At 39.6% G+C, this 26,810-nt stretch overlaps 2 protein-coding genes across 2 annotated transcripts in view; one reads left to right on the top strand and one right to left on the bottom strand.

Annotated features, from left to right (window-relative positions):
- Positions 1-875: 875 nt before the first annotated feature.
- ncaldb (neurocalcin delta b) lies at positions 876-14,442 on the top strand. The gene is made up of 4 exons (XM_080045518.1): positions 876-1,072; positions 10,795-11,225; positions 12,581-12,686; positions 13,316-14,442. The coding sequence occupies exons 2-4, from the start codon at positions 10,848-10,850 to the stop codon at positions 13,408-13,410; spliced, it is 579 nt and encodes a 192-aa protein (XP_079901644.1). The 5' UTR covers positions 876-1,072; positions 10,795-10,847; the 3' UTR covers positions 13,411-14,442.
- A 1,867-nt stretch (positions 14,443-16,309) lies between these two features.
- Positions 16,310-26,810, bottom strand: part of grhl2b (grainyhead-like transcription factor 2b) — a 13,372-nt gene continuing 2,871 nt past the window's right edge. The window contains exons 4-16 of the mRNA XM_080044927.1: positions 25,959-26,370; positions 25,258-25,328; positions 24,913-25,069; positions 24,553-24,664; positions 21,731-21,825; positions 19,934-20,092; positions 19,479-19,536; positions 19,070-19,209; positions 18,865-18,902; positions 18,571-18,662; positions 17,837-17,922; positions 17,684-17,748; positions 16,310-17,257 (exon numbers count right to left, since the gene is read on the bottom strand). Coding sequence (XP_079901053.1) covers positions 17,143-17,257; positions 17,684-17,748; positions 17,837-17,922; positions 18,571-18,662; positions 18,865-18,902; positions 19,070-19,209; positions 19,479-19,536; positions 19,934-20,092; positions 21,731-21,825; positions 24,553-24,664; positions 24,913-25,069; positions 25,258-25,328; positions 25,959-26,370 — 1,600 coding nt within the window. The 3' untranslated portion in view covers positions 16,310-17,142. The remainder of the gene's footprint in view (positions 17,258-17,683; positions 17,749-17,836; positions 17,923-18,570; positions 18,663-18,864; positions 18,903-19,069; positions 19,210-19,478; positions 19,537-19,933; positions 20,093-21,730; positions 21,826-24,552; positions 24,665-24,912; positions 25,070-25,257; positions 25,329-25,958; positions 26,371-26,810) is intronic.

The raw sequence follows: 26,810 nt of genomic DNA, 5'->3' as shown, positions 1-26,810 counted from the left end.
ATAGATAGATAGATAGATAGATAGATAGATAGATAGATAGATAGATAGATAGATAGATGGATAGATAGATAGATAGATAGATAGATAGATAGATAGATAGATAGATAGATAGATAGATAGATAGATAGATAGATAGATAGATAGATAGATAGATAGATAGATAGATAGATAGATAGATAGATAGATAGATAGAAAGATAGATAGATAGATAGATAGATAGATAGATAGATAGATAGATAGATAGATAGATAGATAGATAGATAGATAGATAGATAGATAGATAGATAGATAGATAGAGATATAGGCTACTACTTTATTCATCCCCAAATGGAAATTGTACAAAAGAGACTTGATGAAGAGATCAAATAAATAGGCTATAAGAATAGGCCTATGCTCCATAGACATAAGGATGGCATAGAGAAAAAAACTAGACAATAAATGAGAATAAAGCTTTAGTTTATACAATGTAGGCTTTTTATGGGAATTAGGCCTAATGTAGACCTAGTCTAACTATTTATAGGCCTAGGCCTATAAATATAAACCGGCTTCAGTCCTAATGTAAACATAGGCTATAGCCTAATAAGGCACTAATAAACACACACCAAACTGTCACTGTTATACCAGAGAACTGTAAGATATTTTGTTCACATTATAACCATGTATTTACTTTATTGAATTTAAATTTGTATTTATTTATTTATTTTCCAGTCAGAAGAACATGCATAACTTCTTGTGTGCGGGTTTTGTTTCATGACCGTCCAGGTGCAGTGGTTCTTGTTGCCAGGACGACTGCGGCTTCCCATTGGCCGCCGCCCGCACCACGTGCTCAGCGAGTCTTGACGTCACGGCTAGAGGCAGCCGGGGCTAAACCGAGTCTGTGCAGCGGCTCTGGGAAAAACCTCAGTGGAGTTTGGACCGAGAGCAAAAGAGAAACTCCGGCTCCTGCAACCTGTTGTTGCCGGTGGAAACTTTTTATTTTCTCCACCTTTCGCTCGGCCGACCCGGAGCTAATGGCCAATTAGACAAACTATTTTGTTTTAGACAGGACTTCCACAAGCAACTTAAAAGCGAGGTAAGTTGCTGCTAATGTGTCCCGTCCCTCCCTTTGCAGTTTATCCGCTTCCTGTTACTTTACATTTATTTTTATTTTGCTTGCAATCATGTAGCCTACGTGTTGAAGCAGCTACCTCACTCTCAAAAACTCTTCCTCACACTTTTATTCGTTTGTGTAATATCACAGTCATGAAAGTATTTGAGCCTTTTTTTTCCTTCCACATAACTTTGCGGTGCAACAGAGTTACAAGATGCTAATAGCGGATAAAGCCGTCGCCAGATTTTCTAATCGGATGAGGCTTATTGTTCTTCTTCTTACCGTCTAACCTACGGGGGGAGACTGGGAGAGGTGTTTGTTGTTGTCCTCACTCCTCACACATACACACTCCACATTTTAAGTGTTGCAATGAGTGGAGGATTGAGGACAGGAAGTGAAAGGGGAGTCTTGATACAACGCAAGGCTGAGTAAAAGGCAGGGGATCTCATTTCAGCGAATACTCATCAATCAGTCATTGGATTAAAACCATAGGATTAAAACAGGAAATATATGAATCAATGGTTGAGTTTTGTTTGTTTGTTGTTTTGTTTTGAAAGGATTGGTAGAGAGGTGATTCTAGCTCTCATTGAGATGGTATTTTGACTATAATGAGCAGACTATCTTGGGAGCCGTTGCATGATCGGCTGTGGTAAAATAGTTTTCAAATTATTCAAAAACCAGGGAAAGAGACGGTACGGTAGTTGTATAAGAAGTCAGGGCCGTAAAATCAATCATGAACATATGAAATAGTTGACAGGAAATTAATCGAGATCAAGCTAAACTGTTAAATCTTTTTTTGTACTGCAGTTGGCAACTAACAGTTTATTTCATTTTACATCTAGCCTACTATAGGCTATACTGTGAATCATTTAAGAAAATGTCCATCACAATATTCTTTGTTGCTCGTTTTATCTCACCATAGTCCCATGTATCTTATAAATTCCATAGCCTACAATTTAACTTGAATTAGTGCAGGAAAAAAATCTCATTGTAATAAGAGCTAAATTCATTCTTCAAGTGGAAATGCAAAAACATTCACTCAAAATGTGAGTATATTGCTGTAGTCTGTCTAAAATTAAAACAATAGTGACACTAGTCAATAGTTGCACCTTGCACGCCTGCACCCCTGCATTAAACTACTTTATCAGTGGGGAGACAACTGGTTTTAGGATTCCATCTAACAATCATGTGACTAAAATAGGACTGAAGAACAAGATGAGTGGACAGAGAAGGAGAGGAATGTTACAGTGATAATGGGAAGCTTCCGAAAATCTGGAAGTGAAATACCTCTGGCAGCCAAACAACACGGAAAGGACATTTAAAGGCCTATGGAGGTGCTGCTGACACAAGGGTGGAGTCGAGTAATAGCCCCCTTGGTGTCACAAAGATTTCAAGATGCTGAGGTCTTACAGATGCACGCTAAATTTGAACAGATGTTTCTATTTTGGGTCTGCGTGGGCGTCTTGTGGGTTTGTTTGTTTTGGGCCATACTGACCGCATTGGCAGCATCCTCCTGTAGTTATGCTCTATGTCTAGGCAGCAGTCGGTGCACTTTTTTCTTTGTTTTTAAATTTAATTTGAGCTTTTTAGAGAAAAAGAGGAAGTGATTGGAAAAAAAGGAGGGGTGTGAGGAAGATACAACTGATACGGGGGATGGGACCGGAGTAATGGATAAAGAAATAGACAAAAGGATGGAGCTTCTGGCTTGTTGTCGCACTCCAGATAACATTTTGGATAGAAATCACTGGTAGAGAGAGGGGGGTAGGAGTTGTTTAGTCATTGCACCGTTTGACATTTCCATCTCTACAGCTTTTGTCTTTACAACAGGGTGTTACGGAGGGAGAGGTACATTTAGATATTCAGTGCAAAGTCAACAGCATCCTCCTCGTGCAATCAGTGACAATTTGCTGCGAGGGTGTGAGTGGTGGCGAGCACCCACATGTGTGTTTGTCCAGTCCTGCCTGCCTGCCTCTTGCAGTTGCCAGTGAAACGTTTATTTTTCATTTATTTTCTATCTTGTTCTAATTCACTCCTCCATAATGGCTTCTCTGTCATGATCGTGCGTTTCTCTGCAGAGCCTTGACGCACGAAGCTCTCCGGCTGACAATGGGAGCTGGTGTGTGTGTGCTGCATTATGATGAAGTTGCGTTTTTTTTTTTTTTTTTTCTGAAATGCAGGATGATGGGATTTTTAAGTAACATTTGGGGCTAGACATTTTTTATTTATTTTTATTAAATGTATATTTAATTTCAAGAAAAGCACAGTTGGTGACTGATTTAGGGTGTTTTTGATTTAAAAATTAAATGAAAAAGACCTTGTCAATTGCACCAATGTCGCTTTGCTGGATGTGTTAAAGCATTTACCAATATCACATTTCACTGATGTCCATTGAAACGATGTTGTAATAAACAAAGTAAAAGTGGCCATTTTTAGATTGTGTTCAGTTTGATCTGAAACTGTTTTATGTTTGCACTGTTGGTGGAGTAAGCTGCAACTAATTATTGTTTTTTTAAATTATGGATCAAGGCAAGCTGTGGATTATTGTCTCAATTAACCATACTCACATCGTCATCTCTGTATCTCATAGTCTTCTTGCTTGTTTTGTCCGATCAACAGTCCAAAGCCCAAATATATTTAATTTACTGTCATATCACATGTCTGATTTCTACTTTATCCCACTTTTCTTTTCTTTTTTTGCATTTTACTCATACTTTTTGACAGCACAAATGTTATTTTGAAGATTTTAGCTCCCCGAGACTGTGGCACAGGTTGCACCAGCAGTTGACGGGCCTTGACCTTAACACAGTAAGATAGAGTTGCATCCTAGATATTCAAGGAGCCACTAAAGCACGCTACATTGAGCGGCGCTCGTCACGGTAATTGTAACATGAGTGCGGGCGCTCCCAAAGCTATGCCATGCAGCATTGGCAGCGTTGGACGGGGGTGAGAAGTGTGCTGCTTTTAATACATGATGTGATTGCAAATAAAAGTATAGAGTATCCAAAATGTCACAAATGAGAAGTCAACAAGTATTTCACCTCTTATTTCATATCAACGTGATGTGCTGATGCTCAACAGACTGTTTGTGGAGCTTTGAGTTCCTCACATCCAACAGCCGATGGTCTTCGGTTGAGTCTTTGATGAGCTGTAAGATCACTGGTGTTAACAGAAAGTTTGTTACCATATCAGTTTTGTACTTGATTGCATTTGACACACACACACACACACACACACACACACACACACACACACACACACACACACACACACACACACACACACACACACTCACTGCTGGTGTTGATGTGCTGAGTAGAAAGGTTAAAGGGGACATTTGTGGGCTTTGCAAGGCTTTAGTGTTTGGTTTGACGGTAGAATTTCATGCACAAAAGGTCGCTCCATCCTGTCCTCTAGATTAGAACATGTGTACTGACTTTAATGCTTTGGAAGCCAAAAGGATATGAAACAAGTTTGCAGAGACTTTGCAGCTCTGCCAGCTGCTTTGTGGCCCTCTCTGTTTTCAAGTCAAGTCAGCTTTATTGTAAATTTTTTGCAATATGTGCAAGACATATAGAGGAATCAAAACCACGGTTCGGTCAGACCCACGGGGCAATAAAGGATAAAAAAGATAAGTTGTAATATATAGTAATATATAGAAATACATTCTAAATAGTGCAAAAAGTAAGGCAAAACCAAACTGTATAGAAAAGTATAGACATTGAAAGTGCAATATGATGAACATTATTTACAATATATGCAAAATACAATAAAGTAAAGAAATGACAATGTACAATATAAGTAAAAATATGTGAATGTGAGCCATTTCAAGCTGCTCCCTACAAAACTAAAAATATAATAATTATTCAAGGCTGAACTCCACACTATTTCAGCACATTGTTAAGGTCGGTGTCTAGACCTTAAAGCTGTTGTTGGACTGCCTTAGTAAAACACAGATGACGCCAAACAGAACCGCTGATGATTACTTGTTCAAATAGTAGAGAAGAAACATTCAAATTTGATTTGAGCTTCAGCCTCTCAGTTTGTTACCCAGCTGAGATGAAAGGTCATTATTACAGTTTGACCTGTGTGTGTCAATATCAGATTGCAGGTCTAATAATCACTTGTCTGTTAGGTGGAGAATGACTGCAGCCCAGTCGCAGATGGCTCATGTTGCCTTATGAATGTATAATTCATAAAGATGCTATACGTGGTGTTTAGGTCTCTTTCAGTCACCCCGGCTCTATGTCAGCCCCCCCCCCACACACACACACTTTCTCTTTTCTTGGATTATCTGTGTGAGACTCTTTGGTTTAAGGAGGTTTACCTGCAGGATATAAATGGAGACTTCTGCCTGTTACGTAAGTGGACAACAAGATGTCCTGGGATGAATGCCGCCACGTGGACTCAGATCAGCATTGAGCAAATATTATTTTCAAGTACAAACATATTGGCTTCATGTCGGTAGTTCAAAAGTAAATATTGTATTTTCCTCATCACCTCAATACTTTTTGATTCCTGACCAAAATGTGTCTATCAGGTATCAAATACATTTTTATCACAAGCAATGGATATTTTCTTAATTACCCTGTTAATAATTAGATTATTTAATTCAGAATTCCCAGAGTCTTAAATTGATTTACTTTGTATTACCCAAATATATAAATTTTTACTATCATAGAAAAATCTTTAAAATTTTGAATTTGGGAAACAGTGAATTGCTAACGGGGAAACATGTCTTAACTTAAACAAATAATAGATTCATTTTAACAGTAATTAAAACAGTTTCCAAATTAATGTTCTGTCAGTTGACTGATACATTTACGATTTTTAGAATCTGCTTCATGTCAAAAAGTTTGAATGAGGAAAGCTTTATTGATAACGTTCTTTACCACCTTATTTCTTCTGCAGTTTGGCAGATGATGTGAGAGAAAGGGTTAAAACATGTTCATATTTGCTAAATGAAAGTATTGAAGATCAGATATCCTTATGGTCCCAATATATATTTTTTTTAAACCTAACATGGCCCTGAATGCGTGATTTGATGCGCCTGTCTTCAATTGGAAACCATTTATATTCATCATTAAATGTTTTCAACTCCAATATTTGTTCAACAAAGATTACATTTGTTCTAATATTTGTGCAACAAATATTAGATTTGATGATGATTGATCGATTAATGTCACTATATGTAACTAGTCAAAAAACACCAGCCACTGGATTCAGCTGCTTTTCTTTATTATATAAAATAGTTAATTGAATATAAAAAGCCATTTTAAAATGTAATTTTTTAAGGCATTTTGTTTTTCTTATTTTCTTGCATTCAAAAGACCATACATGAGCTTAAAAAGCAGCAGCAGCCTGAGTTGGTGGATGTAGAAAAACTTGGCCCCACCACGTGACTTGTCCACTTGTCAAAGCCACGGTTATGTAACGGTGCCGTCAAAGGTTCTTCCAGCAGCAGCAGGTAAGAGTCTTAACCGTTAATTGTAGGCTGGGAGACAGAAATAGACGAGTTCTTAGGGCAACAAGTTGACGAGATGTTCAGCGGTGATTCTGAGCTCTCATCGCATCATTTCTCCTTCTGAAATAACACCGAAACCTTCAGCCAGGAGAGGCACGCGAAGTGTGCAGTGTTAGCCTAAGACATAACATTTTAATACATTCATTTGGCAGACACTTTTGTACAAAACAACTTCCATTTGTACCCTCACATACTTAAGTTTACACAACCTCCCAACCCTATGATTGATGGCCAAGCTGCTCTAACAACTGAGCTTTTATTTCCCTGTTGAATTGAATTTCACATAGAGGGAGAAGAAAAAGGGAAAGGTTCCATCTTGGAAAGATATTTTGAAACATAGTAGTAATATAAAATAGGTTTTTATAGGAGAAGTACTTAAAGAAAGCAGACAAATACTGTACTTTATTAAACACTTACACTACTCTTATTTGCTGAAAACGTCATTTTAACGCGTTATTAACAATTGTATAACATATATAATGCTGCTTAGTGCCTATAAATGCAAGTAGGGGAAAATAAAGTAAAGTGTTATCAAGGGAAATGAGTGACAGGGAGAGTAAAAGGCCTCCAGCCTCTGAAAAGAGTGTGTCAACCGTGAGAATTAACCTCACCTGCACGTCTGTGGACTGCGGGAGGAAACTAAACAAAAACCCACAGGGAGTATCATGCAAACTACTCTCTCAATGTCAATGCTTGTTGTTTTGAAAAACTAGCAAACAGTTTTTGATAACATGAGATGGTTGTTTTGACTACTACAGATTATCCAATTGATTATATTAATGTCAATTTATTATCTGAAATTATATTTGGGGAATGCAGAGTCAAAACTTACCATAACTCATACCAAGTAGCTTGTTTTTAGCTACTAATTGCTAATTTTTTTGCATGTAAAATCCAATTTATTAATTTGATCAATTTTAATATGGATTTTAAAATTGCACTAAAACGTATAGTAGAATAATTATTTAGTCAATATTATTAGTTTTTAAGTAATTTTTCAAGCAGAAAATACAAAAGAATAGTCATTTTGGCTTCTTTCCGTATGAGGTCATTGTGAATTAAATATCTTCTGGGTTTAGACGGTTGGTCGGGGGCGTTATCTTGGGAACGTGCAATCACATGGATAATAAAAATAAGCCTTACTATAGAAAAACAAGTTTTTTTGTTGTTGTTGTTGTAGCCAGTCAGAACAACACTAATTAACTTTTCCGTCCCTCATTTAGAGTAATGGGGAGAAAAACATTTTAGTCGTCTCTTTTTTTTTAGTCGTGTTCTTGCACATTAATTTGTAAAAAGTCTGGCTGAAAGGAACTCTGTGTGATTAGAACAACGGCTAAAAGCAAACAATTAAATAGTCCGGCAGTCTCCACAGAAAGCGTTGTTAGAGGCTATTGTGTACCAAAGGCGTTGTGTAAAGTAATATTTATTTTTGTGTGACTTGTATGGTCAGTTGTCATGACAACCAGCTTCTATAATCACGGACACTCTCCGCAATCCATTAAGCAATTAAAATGCAGATTGCAGAGTAAGTGGCAGTCCCAGAGAATGGGGAAAAAAGACAGACAGAGCGAGCATGAAGGAAATGAATGGAGGCAGTCAGAGCACAGCTAACATCAGTTTGCCAGATAGGAACATGTGTGCATGTAAACGTGCAATGAATGTGCAAATGTCACTTTTGTTTGGTTGATGCTAGTGCGGTCCTTACTGAATATAAAAAGGGATGACTCATTGTGATTTCAGTTGGACTTACTTCATTGAAGATTGAAAAAAAATATGGCTGATGCATTTTTACGTCTTGTGTTTAGACTTTTATTTTTTTTAAATACAGACTTTCATTGTGAGCTCAGAAACACCGTGATGAGCCATTCCGTGCTGCGAAATGTATGATTGTGATCTTCTTCACAAACCGTGAGTTTATATCATGGTCATACAGCAAATCTAACTGAACATTTGTGTATGTGACACTTGGAATTGAATAAATCCATTATAAATATCATAACACCTGTGATTTTCCATCTATGATGAGTCAAAATCTAAAATCAGCTGTGAAAAAGACCCTTTAATGCCCGGACTGTTGTTCACAAGCACATAAAGTATATGTATTAAACCTCCAAGGTTTGAGTAATATAAACTCGGTTTCATTTAATAGAAGACACACTTTCCAGTCTATGTATCACCAATTCACATTGGACTGGTGAGGGTTTTTAAACAGGTGTTAATCTGCTTCTCACGCTGCTCCAGCTTTCACCAAGTGAAACTATAGGTAACAGCAGCAGGGAACTCATTAGAGGTGGCTGCCATATTGCCAGGGCCCAATGTTTACCATGAGTTAATTAAAGGATTAAGCTGGTTGTGTATGGAACATGTGAGAATGAAGTTAAGGGAGATAAAGACTCCTTACAATTGCTGATTGCTATTACTGTTTAATTTAATCAAATACCAAAGGTTAGAGATTAATTTGTGTTGTCATGTTTCCCTGTCTCTGCTTGTATACTTTATTGTTAAAGCGTTTCTTGTTGAGTTTTTTTTTTCATCACTGTAGCAGCACTTTTCATGAACGCTGAGTTCATTCATCGTTATTGGCTAGAAGAGCATATTCCTACTGAGTGGCCACTTTCCAGGAACGTAAAATCGAAGACGTGCAAAGGCATTTATTAGTAATATCTGTATGAAAATAGTTTTCTTTTCACTGATGGTCTCATTTACTGTTACAGATCATTTTTGATCATCAGAGGAAAAATGAGACATGTTTCATAAACATTTTAAAGTTCCTCATATGATGTTTAATTTTATGAATTATATGTTAATATGTTAGCCCTTTGAACAATGTAAAAGATTCAACGGACATTGACTGGAAGCCAAGATTTGAAAGACTTTTACTTCTTAGTCACTAGAATCTACCTTTACAATAATTTGCTTTGGCCTGTGTCTTTACACGGCTGATTTTATCTGTTTTCATCCTCTGCTGAGCTTTAAATAGCTCCCCTCAAGTCTCTAGCATGCGAGCTGCGCTGCACATAGCAGCGTGGCAAGGGAAAGCACTAAGCACATTAGCTGCAGGGTTAGATGATGAACCGCATCCTCTGCCGAGTGTTAATGCTTCACGTTCACTTTCCGCACGACTCATTCGCTACAATGGATAGCCATTATACACTACGTAAATTGAACTTGAGGTTTGCTGAATATATAGTCTTTCTTTTTCTGCAGGGTTTATTTCAAGAAAGCTCATGAAAACCCAAAGTCATTAAAAAAACGATCTCAACTAATTCAGAGAGTGTGTGTGTGTGTGTGTGTATGTGGGGGCATCGGCATCGTAGTTCCTGAAGGAAATGGAAGTGCATCTGCAGTGGTGCACGCACAGGCATATAATAGAGACATGCATTGGCTTGGAGTGTGGGTGTAGTTGCTCTTCTGTGGTAGTTGTGCACCTTTTAAAGCATTTGGTGGTCTCGTGTTGCAAGTGAATAGGGGGCTTTGCAGGTGCACAAGACCACCAGAGGATCATACTCTGCTTTATCATTAGTTTTTCTTTGCATCTTGGGTTGTTTCCTTTTGTAACGTGCAAAATAAGAAATGAAAAAAGTAAAAATCTAGTTTCAGTTACATCTCTTTGTAATAACAACATTGTGATATAGTTTAGATGAGAAACACATAATGTTTTGACAATCTCGAAACGCCATATTGGGTTTGCCATGGGAAACTATTTAGCAGAGGTGGTAAGCTAAGCATATCCTGAAGCCACTTTAAGGAGTTTAATAAGTAGATCCAATCTAACCTCTCTTTTGGTGCCTCCCTTTAGACAGCTAAAGATGAAGCTATTTCCATCAGGAGCTGATATTAACCCCAAAAAAACTGAGCCGATAATACGTTTGTGTTGTTTTTTTGCCAGTGCCCCCAAGTGGATAAAAATTCAGTCATTCATTGCAAGGTTTAATCCTACTTTTGTTGGTTTTATGAGGGGATTTGTTTTTTTGTATTTTAAGAAAAGCTAAAGCTATAAAAGCTGTGTAGGCCTATACAACTGAGAAGTTATTCCATCTTATTTTTAATGTGTTCAATTGCATTAGACATCAGTGTCCTTCCATCCGTGTCTCTTTTGGCTCAAGGTCATTTTCCCGATTTATTTTTAACAAACTTTTTTTGTTCCGTATCTCTCTCTCTCTATTATCTTACACTTCTTCAGCACTTGGTCTAAAGCGCCGCTGCCCACACAGCCTTTCGACACAGACCTCCGCCATGGGCAAACAGAACAGCAAGCTGCGTCCCGACGTCATGCAGGACCTGATCGACAACACGGACTTCACCGAGCACGAGATCACCGAATGGTACAAGGGCTTCCTGCGGGACTGCCCCAGCGGAGCGCTCTCCATGGAGGAGTTCAAGAAGATCTACGCCAACTTCTTCCCGTACGGAGACGCCTCAAAGTTCGCCGAGCACGTCTTCCGCACGTTTGACGCCAACGGAGACGGCACCATCGACTTCCGGGAGTTCATCATCGCCCTCAGCGTGACCTCGCGCGGCCGCCTGGACCAGAAGCTCAAGTGGGCCTTCAGCATGTACGACCTGGACGGCAACGGATACATCAGCAGGGCGGAGATGCTGGAGATCGTATCGGTAAGGGGTTTTGGTCTTTTGTTTTAGATATCTTTTTTATTTCCGTTCTGTCAGCCGTTCACTCCTCCTCTCTGCTCCACTAGCTTTGTATAGCCCCTTAGTCTTCCAATGGGCTATCTGCATGCCATCGTGGTAACGCCATGTTCCCCCGGTCCTGAAACTACTCCTGCAGTGAGGCAGCATTTTAGCTCAGTCATCCACACCAGCTGCTACATCATATATCCATCTGCTTCTGTGACGGCCCCACAGCAGGAAAAACCAGCCGCTGTGTAATTTAAGAAAGCGACAGTTCATCTCAACTTGGGACGGCTCTAAATTAGACTTGGCTGTATTTCTAGAAGGGAGCGGTCCTCCTCTGATCCTCCTATTGACTCAGGATGACATCCAGCAAATAAAAAAGGACACAGTCTTCTAATCTTTATTTTCATTATCGAGTGAGAACTATTTTTTCATTGTCTAGAAAATGTCCAAAAGACCAAAGAAAACCCAAAGATATCCAGGTGACCTCCCCTCAAACAAACTTACGTATCTTACCCTAGATTACTTGAGCAACAGGAACTTCATTTATTATAATGAATTAATCAATTATCTAAAATGAATGCCAAACATTTGCTGGCTTCTCCCTCTCAGATATGAGCTGCCAACTTACTATCATTAAATGTTATTTAATAGTTTGTGTAGCATCATTCATTAATTTAATAGATGAGGTGATTTTTATTAACTACGTGTGTGTGTGTGTGTGTGTGTGTGTGTGTGTGTGTGTGTGTGTGTGTGTGTGTGTGTGTGTGTGTGTGTGTGTGTGTGTGTGTGTGTGTGTGTGTGTGTGTGTGTGTGTGTGTGTGTGTGTGTGTGTGTGTGTGTGTGTGTGTGTGTGTGTGTGTGTATGACATAATGACATGAAAGCAATCCTTTAACTCTCTTCCTCCCAGAAGAAATAAGTATTTGACAGGTTGAATATATATTTCAGAGATTTTCCATTTTTCTTCTGCACTTTGCAACAATCCAACTGATGCAACATTGCTTCACGCTTGCAGTCTTGCCTCTGGCTGTAATAACTGTGAGAAAATGTCATCAGACTGTTCGCACTTTATGGCCTTTTTTATGGTTCTTTATCATTGTTGTCTTGTGTGGCTCAGTAATAACTGTTAAAAGTACTTTGATTGAAATATCTACCATTTGAATTGTATTATACTCTGACTTTTACAAAGGTAAAACTCTCGTGACCTTTGGCGACAGTATTATTAGAGACCAAAACAACAGATTTATTTTGACAGATGTAGCAAGAAACACAAAGGCTTTGATTAGCCTATTCCAGTGCAGTCTGTATTAATATTTCCATTCATTTCTGTCTACAGGCTATTTACAAGATGGTTTCTTCTGTGATGAAGATGCCAGAGGACGAGTCCACGCCTGAGAAACGCACAGACAAGATCTTCAGGCAGATGGACACAAACCGAGATGGTGAGCCTTCACGCTTGTCTTTAAAGGTCTATAATTGAATGTCATGTCTAAATTCGGAAATCTATTATTTAAACACAGTGACTCATCAGATATTATGAGGTTGGATCTACCCGAACAAACCTTATCCAAGTTAGTGTTGCTGGGTTTGACTAAAAATCTGACCCCAGTGAGAGAGCTGGTCAGAAAAAAATCTGACCCTGGTCTCTGTTAAAATGAATGTTTTAACTCTTAGTTTACTCTATATATGGAAAAAAGGTTTTGACCTTTTGCCATTGGGTTTTGATAGTCATCAGTTATACTGCATGTACAGCCCACTGACCTCAGTGCCCTAGTATCAATCTCATTATAATGGCATGGGAACCCGCACAAATGTTACCAAAAAAGAAAGACACTTTTTTTAAAATATAAAAATCTGGCATCACTGCTCATATGCAATCTAGCTATAACGAAACAAACTAACAGTACTGCTTTGAATATTATTTTCAAGACATGCTAAAATAACTTGTCACATCACCTCTGGGAAGATACATGCTCTTTGCTGTCATCACTAATTTTTTGATCAGCTTTGATCTACCGCAATTAATTAAAACAAGGCAACTTACCAAGAAACTCTCTCTCTCTCCTCTCAGGTAAACTGTCCCTTGAAGAGTTTGTCGAGGGAGCTAAGAACGACCCCTCCATTGTACGACTGCTTCAGTGTGACCCCAGTAGTGCTGGGCAGTAAAAAACTTGGACTTCTCCCCCCTCCCCCTCTTACTGTTATTTTAATAGTTTTTTAACGATTGCCGATTTAATTTAACACAGTTAAAAAAAGAATAAAAAATCTCTCCCAGATGATGGCCCACCTGAGATGCTTCAGCTATAGAAGCACACACACACGCACACACACACACACACACACACACACACACACACACACACACACATACACACACACACACACACACACACACACACACACACACACTCACAGGCAACATTCAACTGTACATACTACAAATACCAAAGCCCAATGCATAAATCATCTTTATGCTTCGGTCAAAAGCTACAGGCAACACGGGTCTTGTATACGGTACAAATATAACCCAAATGACTGAAATCCCAGCAAAGACTTGTTAAACACTGAATCACAGCAGTCCGACAAAGAAGAGGACATCAGCGTGGATAATCCAACCGATTTCGTGAGGTACACTGAGCCAACTCCAAGTTTGCTGTCTTTTTATTCTTTCAATTGTTATTTTATTGAAAGCATTCTTCCTTATTCAAAGTGGGACATGCTCAGTTTTTTTGTCTGCGTGTGTCCTCTTTTAACTGACTCGAGTTGTTGTGTTATGACGAACAGATCTTTTGCAAAGTATTGCAGGCTAACTCCACACCAACACTGGATGAAATGAAGTATGTGAGTCTGGGACTACGAGTGTTCACAGCTCACAGTATGGCTCATGTAGGCAAGAGATCTTGAAGTTTTTTGAGCTTTTAACCATAGAAGAATCTTGTTTTTTTATTTTTTTTTATTGTAGTGTACATTATGGAGAGATGTTACATCAAACCAAAACTGACTCAGATTTTGATGCAAAGGGGAATATTTTGACTACAGTTCAACACCATCTGTTCTTTTTGAAAGTAACTTTTTATGCCAACTTCTGTGTTTCAGAGATATTTGACTTACACACACACACACACACACACACACACACACACACACACACACACACACACACACACACACACACACACACACACACACACACACATACATCAATTTTACTGACGAACGCAGGCACTTGGCATATGCATTTAAACTGAGCTGTGAAGTTATGATTCAAAAAGTGTATCACCAAAAAAGGGGAGTTAGATATTATATGAATATATAGTATGTACTTATATATTCTTTTACTCTGTGATAATATTGTGGCGTTTTGCTGCACCGGAAGAAACAATTCACTCTGAAATGTTTGACGTATAAATTATTGGAATGTGACGATGAAACATTTGATTTTACTTGAGGGATATGATATGAAAGAAAAGTTGTACAGAAAATTCACTCATATTTATACTAGAGGGTAAAAAAAGGAGAGGACCACATAAAGCTATGCACATCCACTGCTACATTTAGTGAATGTAGTTAACTTTTCGCCCTTTCATGGAGAAAAAAACTACAGATCTAAATTTAGTCCCCCCACTAAGGATATTATATTTCCCAGGAAGCCGGTAAACATTGGCAATCATTTTGTTTTTCCACGCTTTATTAAAGTGCAACGGTAATGTTGGCAAATCTCCAGCTTTTGTGGAAATGTAACTTTAAATCTCTTTAAAGTTTCCAAAACAACTGTATTTATAAAACAGTTTGAAGGACAGCTACTGTGAGAACAGAGATTGCATTACAGTCATAGACACTTAACGAATAGAACAAAACGTTCTGTTATTTAGTTAACGTTAGTGAGTAACCACAGCAAACCTCACTGAGTATTTGCAGGGTTTTAATAATTGATATTTGCCGTTTCCACTCTGCCTATTTCACACCTGCCTGTCCCTGATGCTGAAAACAACATGGTATGATACAAAATATCTTCACAGGCGAAACTATGATGACTATGGTGGGAATTAAAAAAAAAGTTGATGAATTCCTCTGCGCTTCTGCACATGTCATGTAGGTGATGGGGTACTTTAGAACCACATTACACTTCAATAGCATATTGTGGTCAAGTGCCAAATATAGATGAATAAAAAAGAGGAGAAAACACAGTATTTTATCCAATTTATACTGTACAGTTGTTACCTGTCGAACAAAAAACGTTGTCACTATCATTTTGTAGATTTTGTATTGTTAACTTGCATTATGTGTTCTGTGTAGAATGTCCATTTTGTTATTCAAATAAAGGCAAAATGGGAAAATAACTGATAGTCTTGTTTTCATACGGCTTGAATGTGCTCCGAGGAACTTTCAGTTTGTGTTAATTCTTGCACCCTCTTTGGACAAAAGCGGTAGTGTTTTTACTACGCCAAGCTGTAGTTCCTGGGTGAGCGTAAGAGAAACTATATACGAATTGCATTCTATGCACTGATGATCTCGTTTGTTGTTACATGTCATTTATGATCATCAGAGGAAAAATTAGTTTTGGAAATATTTAAAAGTTATATTATTAGAAGGGGAGCGGTTACTATGGGAGCGTTGCAAACTTGAAGTTTCACCACTTGATGCCACTAAAAAGTAAGATTACACACTGCACCTTTAATTGAAAAATATCAAAATGAATGAATAATCAGTTTGATAACCCACATTATAACTAATGGGACAGGCAATAAATCTCATAATTTAAACAATGAACATCTAAACAAATCTGGCCTAAAGATAACCAAGTTAGATTAGCTTAGCATTGCACAGCAGTCACTGCCTTTTAAGCGTTTGACTGGTTGAATTTAGTGTGGTTTATTTGCCCTTAAACACACAAATTAGGGTAATATAAATGTTCCATTTCATACACATTTTTTGCCAGCTCTTCATTGTTTCTATGGCTAGTAGCATGCTTAGCATCATGTAAGCATGGCTGTATCCTCTTATTCATGTTTTATTAAATAAAATGATATCTCTGTGTTTATATCTTTATTCTTTTTTTCCCACCCACCAAAGAACGTGACAGCTATAAAGCAAGACCAAGTGCCATTCATTGCCTTAAGTTGTTAAAAGTATTTACCGTCGTGTGTAAAGGTCCTACAAAATAAACACTTGTTGACATGTATAGTAAATAGTACAACATGGCAGAAAAATAAGAGATAAGCCATTTATAAAATAAGTCCTTGGGTACTTTTTGAAAAAAGTCACTTAGGTGGAAAGTTCTTGAAATTGATGGATACATTTGTTAAACGAATGCAAAATGTAATTTTAAAAGGATTAATAAATAATAACATGACTAACAAAACCACAGGCCGGCATGCAAAGACTCTATAATTAGGGACAACTAATTCGATCTGCAGCTACATACAGAACATCAGGCCTTTCACAAGACTACTCCTGATGTGTTATTTGGCAACAAACAAAAAAACACACAGGACTGTACAAAGTGGGAATAAAAGTACAAATTATTTTACACAATACAAATCATCTCTACTCCATCTTTCCACCTCACAGCGTTGAGGATGAGCACAGTGAGGAAGTAAATAAAACCAGTTCATATGTGTCTTCTACAATGTCCTCCTTTGAATTAACGCCCCCCCCCCCCATCCCTTCTGCACAGGTACATTTTTCTTGCTTCATACAGTGTAACAGTGTCAGAGAGGGGGGGGGGGGGTCAATGTTGACCTCAAGAGTGTTTCGGAGCGACGCCACCGTTTGGACCATCTCCAATACTGTCAGTCAGCTAATCAACCAATCAATAGCAGCCTTGTAGATTACAGCAAACCAAATGGCCAGGGGCGTCTCGACCCAGCTGCCCTTTGGGGTCAGCTGACTGGGCTTTCAGATCTCCATCAGCGTGATCTTGTAGGCGTCCGCATAGCTCTCGATGTTGAGGACGAAGGTGTCCTCGTTGGAGTAATGCTCGATGATGTTATTGTCCATGTTGACAAGGATCCTGACACACACACACACACACACACACACACACACACACACACACACAAACACACAAAAACATGTGAAAGTTTAATCACACGTGCATAACATGAGGCTACAAACGGCCATTTAAATGACGTATTCGCTATCCCCTCCTATACATCGTTAACACACACATGCAGTTGTAAAGAAGGGGATCATTGGGCAGGGTCTGCCGTGGTGCCGCACCCCTGGAGCAGTTTTGGGGTTACTTGCTCAAGGACACACTGGTAGAGATAGTGGGCACTGTAGATGCAATATCAGCCCCCACTGGTGTTACAAATAACACCCTCGTGTCCGGTGCCGGGGATGGAACCAGTGACCACGTGATTACTAGTCGGCCCCCTTTCCTAGGCCAACCTACCACACCAAGCCCCTAAAAATTGCCACCTGCTTCCTCACTCACCCTTTTTTACTTTTCTTGTACACTTTGGTGATCCTCTCCGTGGGCACACCGTACTTCTCTGATATCTAGAGATGACAAATGAAAGCAGGTTGTAAACAAACAAATTGCATAATGCTTTTGACGCTCACATCTGATTGGAAAGGAATTACTCACAGCATCCACCAGGCCTCTGAGCGTGGGAGACTTCAGCATCAGGGCGTCGAACACCTCGTCTGTCTCCTTTCTGACGTACAGCAGCACTGCAGCAAGAGGAAGAACAATAACAACTTAAACTGTTAGATAAATGATTAGTTTCTATACCGTTCACAAACTTTTGAGGCAAAATTAAGAGGAAATTTTTAAAGTGCTGATAAATTGAACAGTTCTCTGAAAACTCAGCACACTTTAAAGAGTTTGGGGAGATGTTGCTGCTTAAGAAGTCAGCTTTGAACTGTTGCAGAGGGGGCCAGAAGAAAAACGTTTTTTTCTCCACATATATTTACATTAGCCTAAAACATAATATTCCTTCAATTGTACGCTTGCAACTGATATTTTTTCCACAGGTTTAGTTTGCCTCCAGATAGCTGTTCATTTTCTTTTTCTTGTGTCTCTTGAATAATCCGCAGTAGTTGATTGGCGGAGTGATACAAAAAAAGACGGCTGTCTGGCGACAAAACTAAGGCAGTGGAAAAAATCTCAGTTTAGTGTACAATTAAACAGATATTTAAGAAATAATTTATATATGTATAAAAAAACTTCTGCTACAGCGATGTCCCCCTAAACTCCTCATACAACCACACTTTAAAAATACTGAATTATCCCTCCGCGCAAACTAACAGAGACAGCTCGAATTTAACACATTTTCAAATAAAGTGTCTGCTATTTGTGCAGTATAAATCATCTTGTACCTCTCTTGTGTGTCTCCTCTTTGACCTGTTTGTGAGGCGTCAGACACACATCTTCATCTGACGGTCTGAACATCCTCTTCACCAGCACACTCCTGAAAGTGCACAGAAGCAAACAAGCATCACATATGCGTTTTTTTTTGTTTGTTTCTTAACATTTGTGTTGACATGCACTAACTCTGTATGTGTTCAACTGGTACCCGTACATGCTTTCATTTGAAGCCTATCATTTTAAATGTACATGTGAGGCCCGATGTAAATGTAAAATGCAAATTTCCTGCTGATGCACACACTCACCCTTCTCTCTCGATCTCCTCTGTGTTGAAGGTAAACACCTGCAAATTAAGTATTTGGTATTCATACATGTTTTAAGGTTTATACGCAAAACAAAACAGCACTCAGATCCTTTATTTGGACTAATTAAAAGTACAAATACATCACTGAAGAAATTCTTGACACATTCGTTCACGTTTTCGTTACAGAATGTGTCTGGAGGTTATACCTGTCCGGCTCTCTGAAGGTTGCCGAAGTGAACGTCGGGTATAAAGAGTACGGGCTGAGCCTCCAGGTCGATCATGGTCTTGAAATAGGTGGTGTCTGACTTCTTGGTAGCGGCTATCACGCCTACGCCGCCATCTTTCCCTGAACACCGGTTAAAAAGAGACTTAAAAAAAGAACGGAGGGATTGTTTTTCAGCAAAATTGGAATTTCTTTGAATTTAAATTTAACATGCAAATGGACACCTTGTAGTGACTGTTATTTTACAAAGCAGGAGAGGGAGATGTTCAACGGGATTTCACAAAAACATTAAGAGCCTTTGATTCCTCTCAAGTTCTCAGTTCTCATCCCTTGGATCTTTAATTCTTTCTCTGATTTCGATGCAAACATTTGAACAAACATGCTGCCCAAACCTTTTGACTTCTTGCGGAAGAGTTTCCTCTCCTCATCCCTTATTTTCCTCTCTGCTCCCTGAATTAAAAAATAAATAAACATGAGTATGAGAAAAACGCCATAAGCCTCCTTTAATCACACTCACCTTACAACAGGACATAATTTCTCTTGAACAGAAAATTCTCAAAATACTAATGGGAGATACTCATTTAAAAACATAATTTTTTAAATGTTTACATGGTGCACATACTGCATGTACAAGGTGTAACTGGAGGCTCAGTGTGCAGGTAAGACCACTAGAGGGAGGACTGATGACATGACTGAACTCCCTTGCTGCACCTATGTGCCTTAATACTGTTCAGTATAAACCCCACATGTTTATAAATGGTGCCAGACATTAATTAACTGACAAAATTACGAAACTTTTCCACGTAATGATAACATAATACATGATGTAGGGGCAGTGCTTTCTCACCTTGTCACAGAAGACCTTGATCTGCGAGTAGGCCCTGTGCAGCGGCTTGTTGCTGCGGTTGTTGTAGCTGTAAGTGTCGATCTGGATCATCAGAGGAAGACCCTTCACCCCCTTCTGAGAGGAGAAGTCCGTACTCAGACAGTTGACTGTGATGAAGATCTGTCAGGGAACACAGAGGATGGATATTAGATTAAGAGATGTGTAAATGTGAGAGATGAGATTTTCATTCTTTCATGCGTTTCAATCGTTTTTAAAACCTAAGTGGGTACCACTCAGATCTCTCAGAGACTGCATGATCATCTCAACTCAGCCATAACAAGCTCTAAGACTTTCCCTGATGACGGTCTGATGAGTAAAACCTTGACTTTATTATTCAATAATTCAAAAGTGTCTCCACAGCAAAGAGGTATAACTTCTGCTATAGTTCTTCAACTCATTTAAGACAGTTGACCCGAGCCCCTCTTATTAATGTCATGAACATGGTGAGACGATTTGTGCCCACTGATGATGAATGAGAAGATGATATGTATAGTTTTAGCACACAGTTCTCCGATCGAAAAAATATATTCAATGTGTTTTATACAAAAGCAAAATTAGCAAAAATACTAAGGTTGTGATCACGGCTTATGCTCAATGTTTGCTGCACGTCATCTCTTCCTTTGGAAGCTGGACCATGAACTTCTTCTTTAAACTATGTGATGTTTAATCTAGAATCCATTGAGGTGTTCCCTCTTTGTTTACAGTCATCCCTGAACACTGCATACTCATATTTACTTTAGAGGTATTGATAACTTGTCAAGCAGGTTTAGAAGCACAACTTTCCCTGAGACATTATATGATTAAAAGAAAAGTCCCTTAAAGTTAACTTCATCAAACTCTTTAAGGTGTCCTATTTATATTGAGAATTTGCCAACATCTAATGTCCTGTGTAGAAATGGTTGAAAACATTTCAAACAATTACTTCACTTCCCTTTTAGACGTACAGCACCTGTTACACACCTGATATTTCTAAGCTCAATAGCCGCACAGGATAAGAGAGAGGGAGGGAGAGACGTAGAGAGAGAGACAGAGAAAGAAAGAGTCAATATTGGCCCAGAGAAGTGTGGTTGGATTTACTCCAGCAGTCTTTGTCCCTGGGCTGCTAATACAATGACACACACACACACACACACACACACACACACACACACACACACACACACACACACACACACACACACACACTCCCATACATGCACACACACACACACACACACCCACACATAGTCGGTCGCATTCACACAGAAATGAGGGCAAAACAAACAACAGAGGGTGGGGATGAGGATCGGTGTGTTGGCCCTTGGGGTCCTATGGAGTTCAAACAGTGATGTGGCTCCATCTAAGGAGTGTCCACAAAGGAGTGGGCTTCACAAAAGACAAAGAAGACAAACAGCAGAAATCATACGACCCTGCCCATACATTTAATGACAAGAGAGTCCAAAACAGGCCTAGTTGAAAAGGAAGTTTCTTATTAATATTTCAGTTCTTGTCTTATAACTAAATGCTGATGATTGAATTCACCATCGGGCCCTTGAACTTTGGTGAAGACTACGGGTTTGGATGCTTGCATCACAGTCAAAAGCCACTTAATTTGTCGAGCAAGTTGATTTGTTTGCCAACACCTGAATCAGCAGAAAAGAAACCTGTCCCACTGCTTTATGTCTACAACAAGCCTCCAGCAATAGTAAATATAGAGAACCGGTTTCTTTGGAAAATTACAGTGGCATTTATCTGATGCAACAACAACCTGCTTTGTACCTTGGCTTCCTCGTTCACGTCCCAGGTGAAGGATATGGCGTTGTAAGCGATTTCTTCGATGTTGCTGATTGTGTTGAAGCTCTCCTTGTAGTCAGCTGTGAGGACAGAAATGGACGGATTGTTTTATTAGTCTGCTCGCCACAAGAACATTTCAAATATACACACTCCTGCAATAAAAGCACACTCCAAAAATATGTCATATTGACATAATAATTTCCGATATCTGCTGTGTAAAATAAACGTAATCAACCAGCATATCTCCCGGCCACAACACAAATAGGTCAATAAATGACACAAGCAGGTAGCTATTGTTTGTTAAGATAAGCAATCAAATGGCACGCTTAAATTTTACGAGATAAAACCTTATCTGCTTGGGCAAACAATCACTCAAAGGGTTTCAAAGGCAGCGGGAGGAAACACAGGAGGCTATCTGTCTCCATATTGAAAGCCAGTCAGGTGAGCCAATTGGCTGTCTATTGTTGACCTGTGCGACTGGATTGACTTTAAATGTAGGGTCCTCTATCGTATCTTAGAGGGTGAGCTGTGGCTTTAGCACTGATGCTCAAGTGGAAAACAACAACAATATTTATTTCCTCAATTACTGAAAAAAGTTAATTAGAAGTAGTTCTCGAGATGTTAAAGGCCGTGTCTGAGTAGCAGCAGTGTTTGCTCATGGGGGTAGCACATTGTAGAGCTGATATAGATCAGTGGTCTCCAAATCACAACCCAAGTATGCCAGCTTTTAAGCTCATTTAAAGAAAAAGTCCCATGAAAAAAAACAACTAACAATTATGTATCCCAAGCTTTATTCTTCTGTCCCATGAAACCCTATTGTTTCCCAAAAACTGTTAAAACACATGCACATCCTCCCTATAGTACTAGAGCTCCAAATAGTATTAATCCGCAGCTGCAAATAGTCCCAAACTAATCAACTTCTGAGGAAACATAGTACTTGCCACTTTAGTTAGTGATACCAACATACAACAGTCTTCAGTCTGTCTGTATATCAGTCGAGGCGACTGATCCTACAACAATTGTTTCAGTCAAATCTCTTTTCTCTCCTTGAGCGACCTCCGACCTCCTCCATCATCCTAACCTGCCGTTACAGTGACACTTCCGGGTCCTTTTAGCAGGTGCACAAAGCAGCAGCAGCAGCAGCAGCAGCAGGGGGGCATGCAGCGACATGCCTATCTGCCAGAATCCCCTGTCAAACAACCCCCCATTCAAATGATCCATTCTGTGACGCCACGGCCCAGGGGCATGATAACCCCCCACCCCCCATTCAAATCAGCTCTGTGGACAGCTTCAGGTTTCAGGCTGCATCCAGCGAAAGACCAACCTTGCTTTGAGGAGGGTGGAGGGGTCCGGCGTTTGACCTACTGAGCAGTTTGAGTGATGCACACAAACTAGGCCTATCTATCCATCTACCTGATATTCAAACAAGTCAAACCAAATAATGCAGACTCATTACACTGGCAAATACCAAACAGAATGCCGAAAGAGAATCAGGCTGAAAAAGATAACGCACTTCCTCTTCTTTCTTTTTTTTTGCTTGAGTTAAATGAAAAGTTTGATACCACTCACATTATGTCTGTACATACACACTGTATGGTGCCAGTTAGATTTGCTTAGCATAAAGACTGGAAACGGCTGGGAGCAGCTAGCAGGGCACTGCCCAAAGCTAGCTAATTAACATTATCTATAAATATCTCCTTCCTTCATCAGTACTAAAGACAAAGTGTAAACATGTCAATTTGTGGTTATGTGAGGGAGCATTACAGGTTTTGGTAGGTGCTGTTACCTTTAGCGAGGCTAGCTAAAGGTAACAGAACTGAGGAAGCACATAAGCATATTTTTCCAATAGAAAAAAAGCTTTTTTTCTATTATCTAGTCTATTTGAGACCCAATTCGAAGTCCAATCCTATATTAAATAATAGAGAGATTTTCCAGCTCAGAAAATGCACAGGCCCAAAGAGCAAACAGTAGCCTAGGCTATGTTGTATTCAAAAATTGGAAATCTGAAGAAAAGTTAATATTAGAGGAAACTACTCTCTTCTACTACAGCCCTAACCACCCTTGCGACAGCTTGAACACATTTTGTAACACTCTTGGAACCACTGTTGTAACAGATATAAAGATGTGTGACGGAATTGTGCTTGATTAAGATTTGTATGATGTAAATAAAGGATTTAAGATGACGATCTAAATTGGGCAAGAATTTCTTTGAGCAGACCAAAAAAGCCAAAGCAACAGTGTGCCTAGCATTCCTCGCCCTGTCCCAACAAGCTGTGCACAGTTGTGTGTGTGTGTGAGTGTGCACATGCCTCCCATCCACCCCAATTCTCCCACATACCTCTGACTCTCTGCCTGGTTAGCAGGCCCTAGCTTGTCAAAATGCAAACCGCCTACGAGCTTCTCACACACACTCATTCAACAAGGCCTAGAAGAAGCTTGGGTCAAATTCAAATCCATCAACCCAAAAAAGAAACTGACAAAAAAGTTAAAGGTTTAAGGCAGAAATATATCGAGAGGTACATGTGTGAGAGAGAAAGTAAAAAAAAAAAAAATCTCATAACAGTGTTTTGCTCAATCTCCAAAGTAATGTCAAGGAAATTAGAGGATTTATGTTGTGTATCTCAGCAACACCTAGACATTAGAACATTCAAGTGTATGTTTATTAACAAATAGCATTCCAGCATTTGCAATAACAATACATCTGTCACTGTGTCTTGGGTCGTTCATTAGAATCAAACGAAGAATTCACGGTCGTTCCCACATAAACATGGAGAAAGCCTTGGGAGTAAGTAAGAAGTGAGTCTTACCGATGTCTAAGACTCTCTGTTTGGCCGTGTGCTGCCGCGAGTGCCAGTACTTCCAATATTTAAGCTGCTCGTCTCGGTTCTTGTCTTCACTGAACACCACCATGATCACACTCTGAGAAAAGGGGGGAAAGATGACAATTCTTGAAATGATGACTTATCCCCACCTAGTATCCCTGTGTAGTGAAGGATTATGACCATATAACATTTTGGGTGCAGTAACTTTCAATTTAACCTCTTCATAAAGTGATTTACTGTCCCTCATCTGGCAACCTGTCTGACCTTTTGCCCTGTGGGACCTGTAGGCTAAATTAAATGAGAATAAATATATATAAAGACATGAAGCTAGATTGATCCGCTCACCCGAACTTTGCTGATGGGGTGACGAAGGCGTTTGTTGGAACTCAGCTCGTTGAGTGTCACAGCGTAGAACTGGCCTTTGTTCAGGTAGGTCATTGGTCCCTCGCCCTGCTTTTGACGCAGCGAGCGAGAAGCGTCTAGTGTGTATTGGAAGCTGTCACTGCACGCACACACACACGCACACACACACACAAACACACACACACGCTATGTGATTAGACATAACATGGTAGGATTGGGGTACAACAACACACACTTTTGCGTTCCTTTATGGATCATCTCAAGTCATTGTAAATAAATAATGGTAAGAGTAGATGGAAAGCAGTGCTGTTATAGCAAGTGACTTACACTCCTTCCTGGTGAAATAAGAATTCATCTGTAGCCAGAGAGGAAGGTGTGTGGTACTTCTGTTGAGAACGCTGAAAACACACAGAAAGAGGAAATTATTTGGGCCCAAATGACAAGTTAATTTAGGCGGAGAGGAACTGATTAGACAATGCTGAAAATTAGGAAGGAAGAAAATATACAATATTGTTATAAATAACCATTCACAAGCAGACAGGGAACCATTTTAACAACTACTAGTAGATTCTTGTTCAGGTGTTCAACCTTTGGACTCTCAGTGAATCATATTTAAAAATGTCTCGGTCTCCACGTACCATTACACAACAGCTCCACCCTTGCGTGTAGTGTACTATTAAAGATTATCGGCCCCTTTAAAAAAAAGCATTGTACTAGTGGTGAGCCCTGGTCATGGGTTTAATATGTGTAAAAGTCATGATAAGTTATAAAAAGTGAGTTTATAAATAGCTTTATATGAATCATTTCTAAATAAATTCTTAAAAAGACTAGGGCAGTCTTAAAAAAAAATCAACATGATTTTGTGCAGATGAAATATACAGTACTTTCATTCCTTCCTATTAATTGAATCAACTCTTGTTCTCTTGTGGTTATTCTCGTGAGCCCATCAAGTAAAACACCATCTTAGGCTGTATTTTTTCCTCGACAACAACAGTATAGTCTGTACTGTATTAGATGTCCTTTCTCACCGCGTCTCTCTCATCTTCGTAGGGGCTGTCTGGAGGACTCTGCTGGTCATCTTTAGACACATAGGCGCTGTGGCTGTGATTGACAGTTGTGGTCACCTCGTAGGAACTCTGCTCGTAGATCACCCTGGCCGGCTCCTCCTCCCCTTCCACCCGGTAGTGAAGGCCCGCCCCCGTCATGAAGACCGGTGGGTACATCTCCGCCTTCACCACTGTGACGGCTGGCGAGCCTCCGTCCCCTGCAGTGGACCCAGGCCCGGGACCACTGGGGCTGATGTACTGCTCCCGTTTGGCCTCTTGCTGCTGCTGCTCGTTGCTGAGCGACAGGTTGACAGGGACGGACTTGAGGACCTGCACGCGGTTGTCTACCGTCTCCACCTCGCTTTGGCTGTTGGGGTTACTCTGCAAAGTAGACCTAAAGCCCAAAAATTGGCATTTTATTTTCTTAGCATCTTTTCTTTATTAGACAGATTTGGAGAGACAGAGTTGAAATGGGGCAAAGAGGGGAAGACATGCAGAGAACTGACCAGGGTCGGTTTCAAACCCGGGTCCGCTGCGAGGCCTGAGCCTCTAGGGGGGACGCTCTAACCACTGTGCCATGAGCGCCCCCCTAAAAATGTGCATTTTTTCCAAAGAGTTGGTAAATGAAACACACACAGAAACACACCGTTCTGCCAGTGGCTTTTTACACTATTCTAATTCAGATCCACAGCTGGTGATAACATTCCCTAATTACAAATAAATTGAATTTGTAAATAAAAATGTATAGAATCATTTTATCATGACAGCTTTGACATTTGCTCTTTTTCCCTGCAGGGATCCGCAGGTTTTTATTGGCCTCCGCCCGGTGCTTCT

This window comes from Ammodytes marinus, assembly GCF_949987685.1.
Source record: "Ammodytes marinus genome assembly, chromosome: 17".
Classification (NCBI taxonomy): domain Eukaryota; kingdom Metazoa; phylum Chordata; class Actinopteri; order Uranoscopiformes; family Ammodytidae; genus Ammodytes; species Ammodytes marinus.
This window is presented reverse-complemented; position numbering and strand designations above follow the sequence as displayed.

Excerpts from the sequence above, each read along its gene's own strand:
- ncaldb (XM_080045518.1), top strand. The coding sequence starts at position 10,848 with ATGGGCAAACAGAACAGCAAGCTGCGTCCCGACGTCATGCAGGACCTG. Across the intron at positions 11,226-12,580 it reads AGATGCTGGAGATCGTATCG|GCTATTTACAAGATGGTTTC; the intron begins GTAAGGGGTTTT and ends TTCTGTCTACAG. Across the intron at positions 12,687-13,315 it reads GATGGACACAAACCGAGATG|GTAAACTGTCCCTTGAAGAG; the intron begins GTGAGCCTTCAC and ends CTCTCCTCTCAG.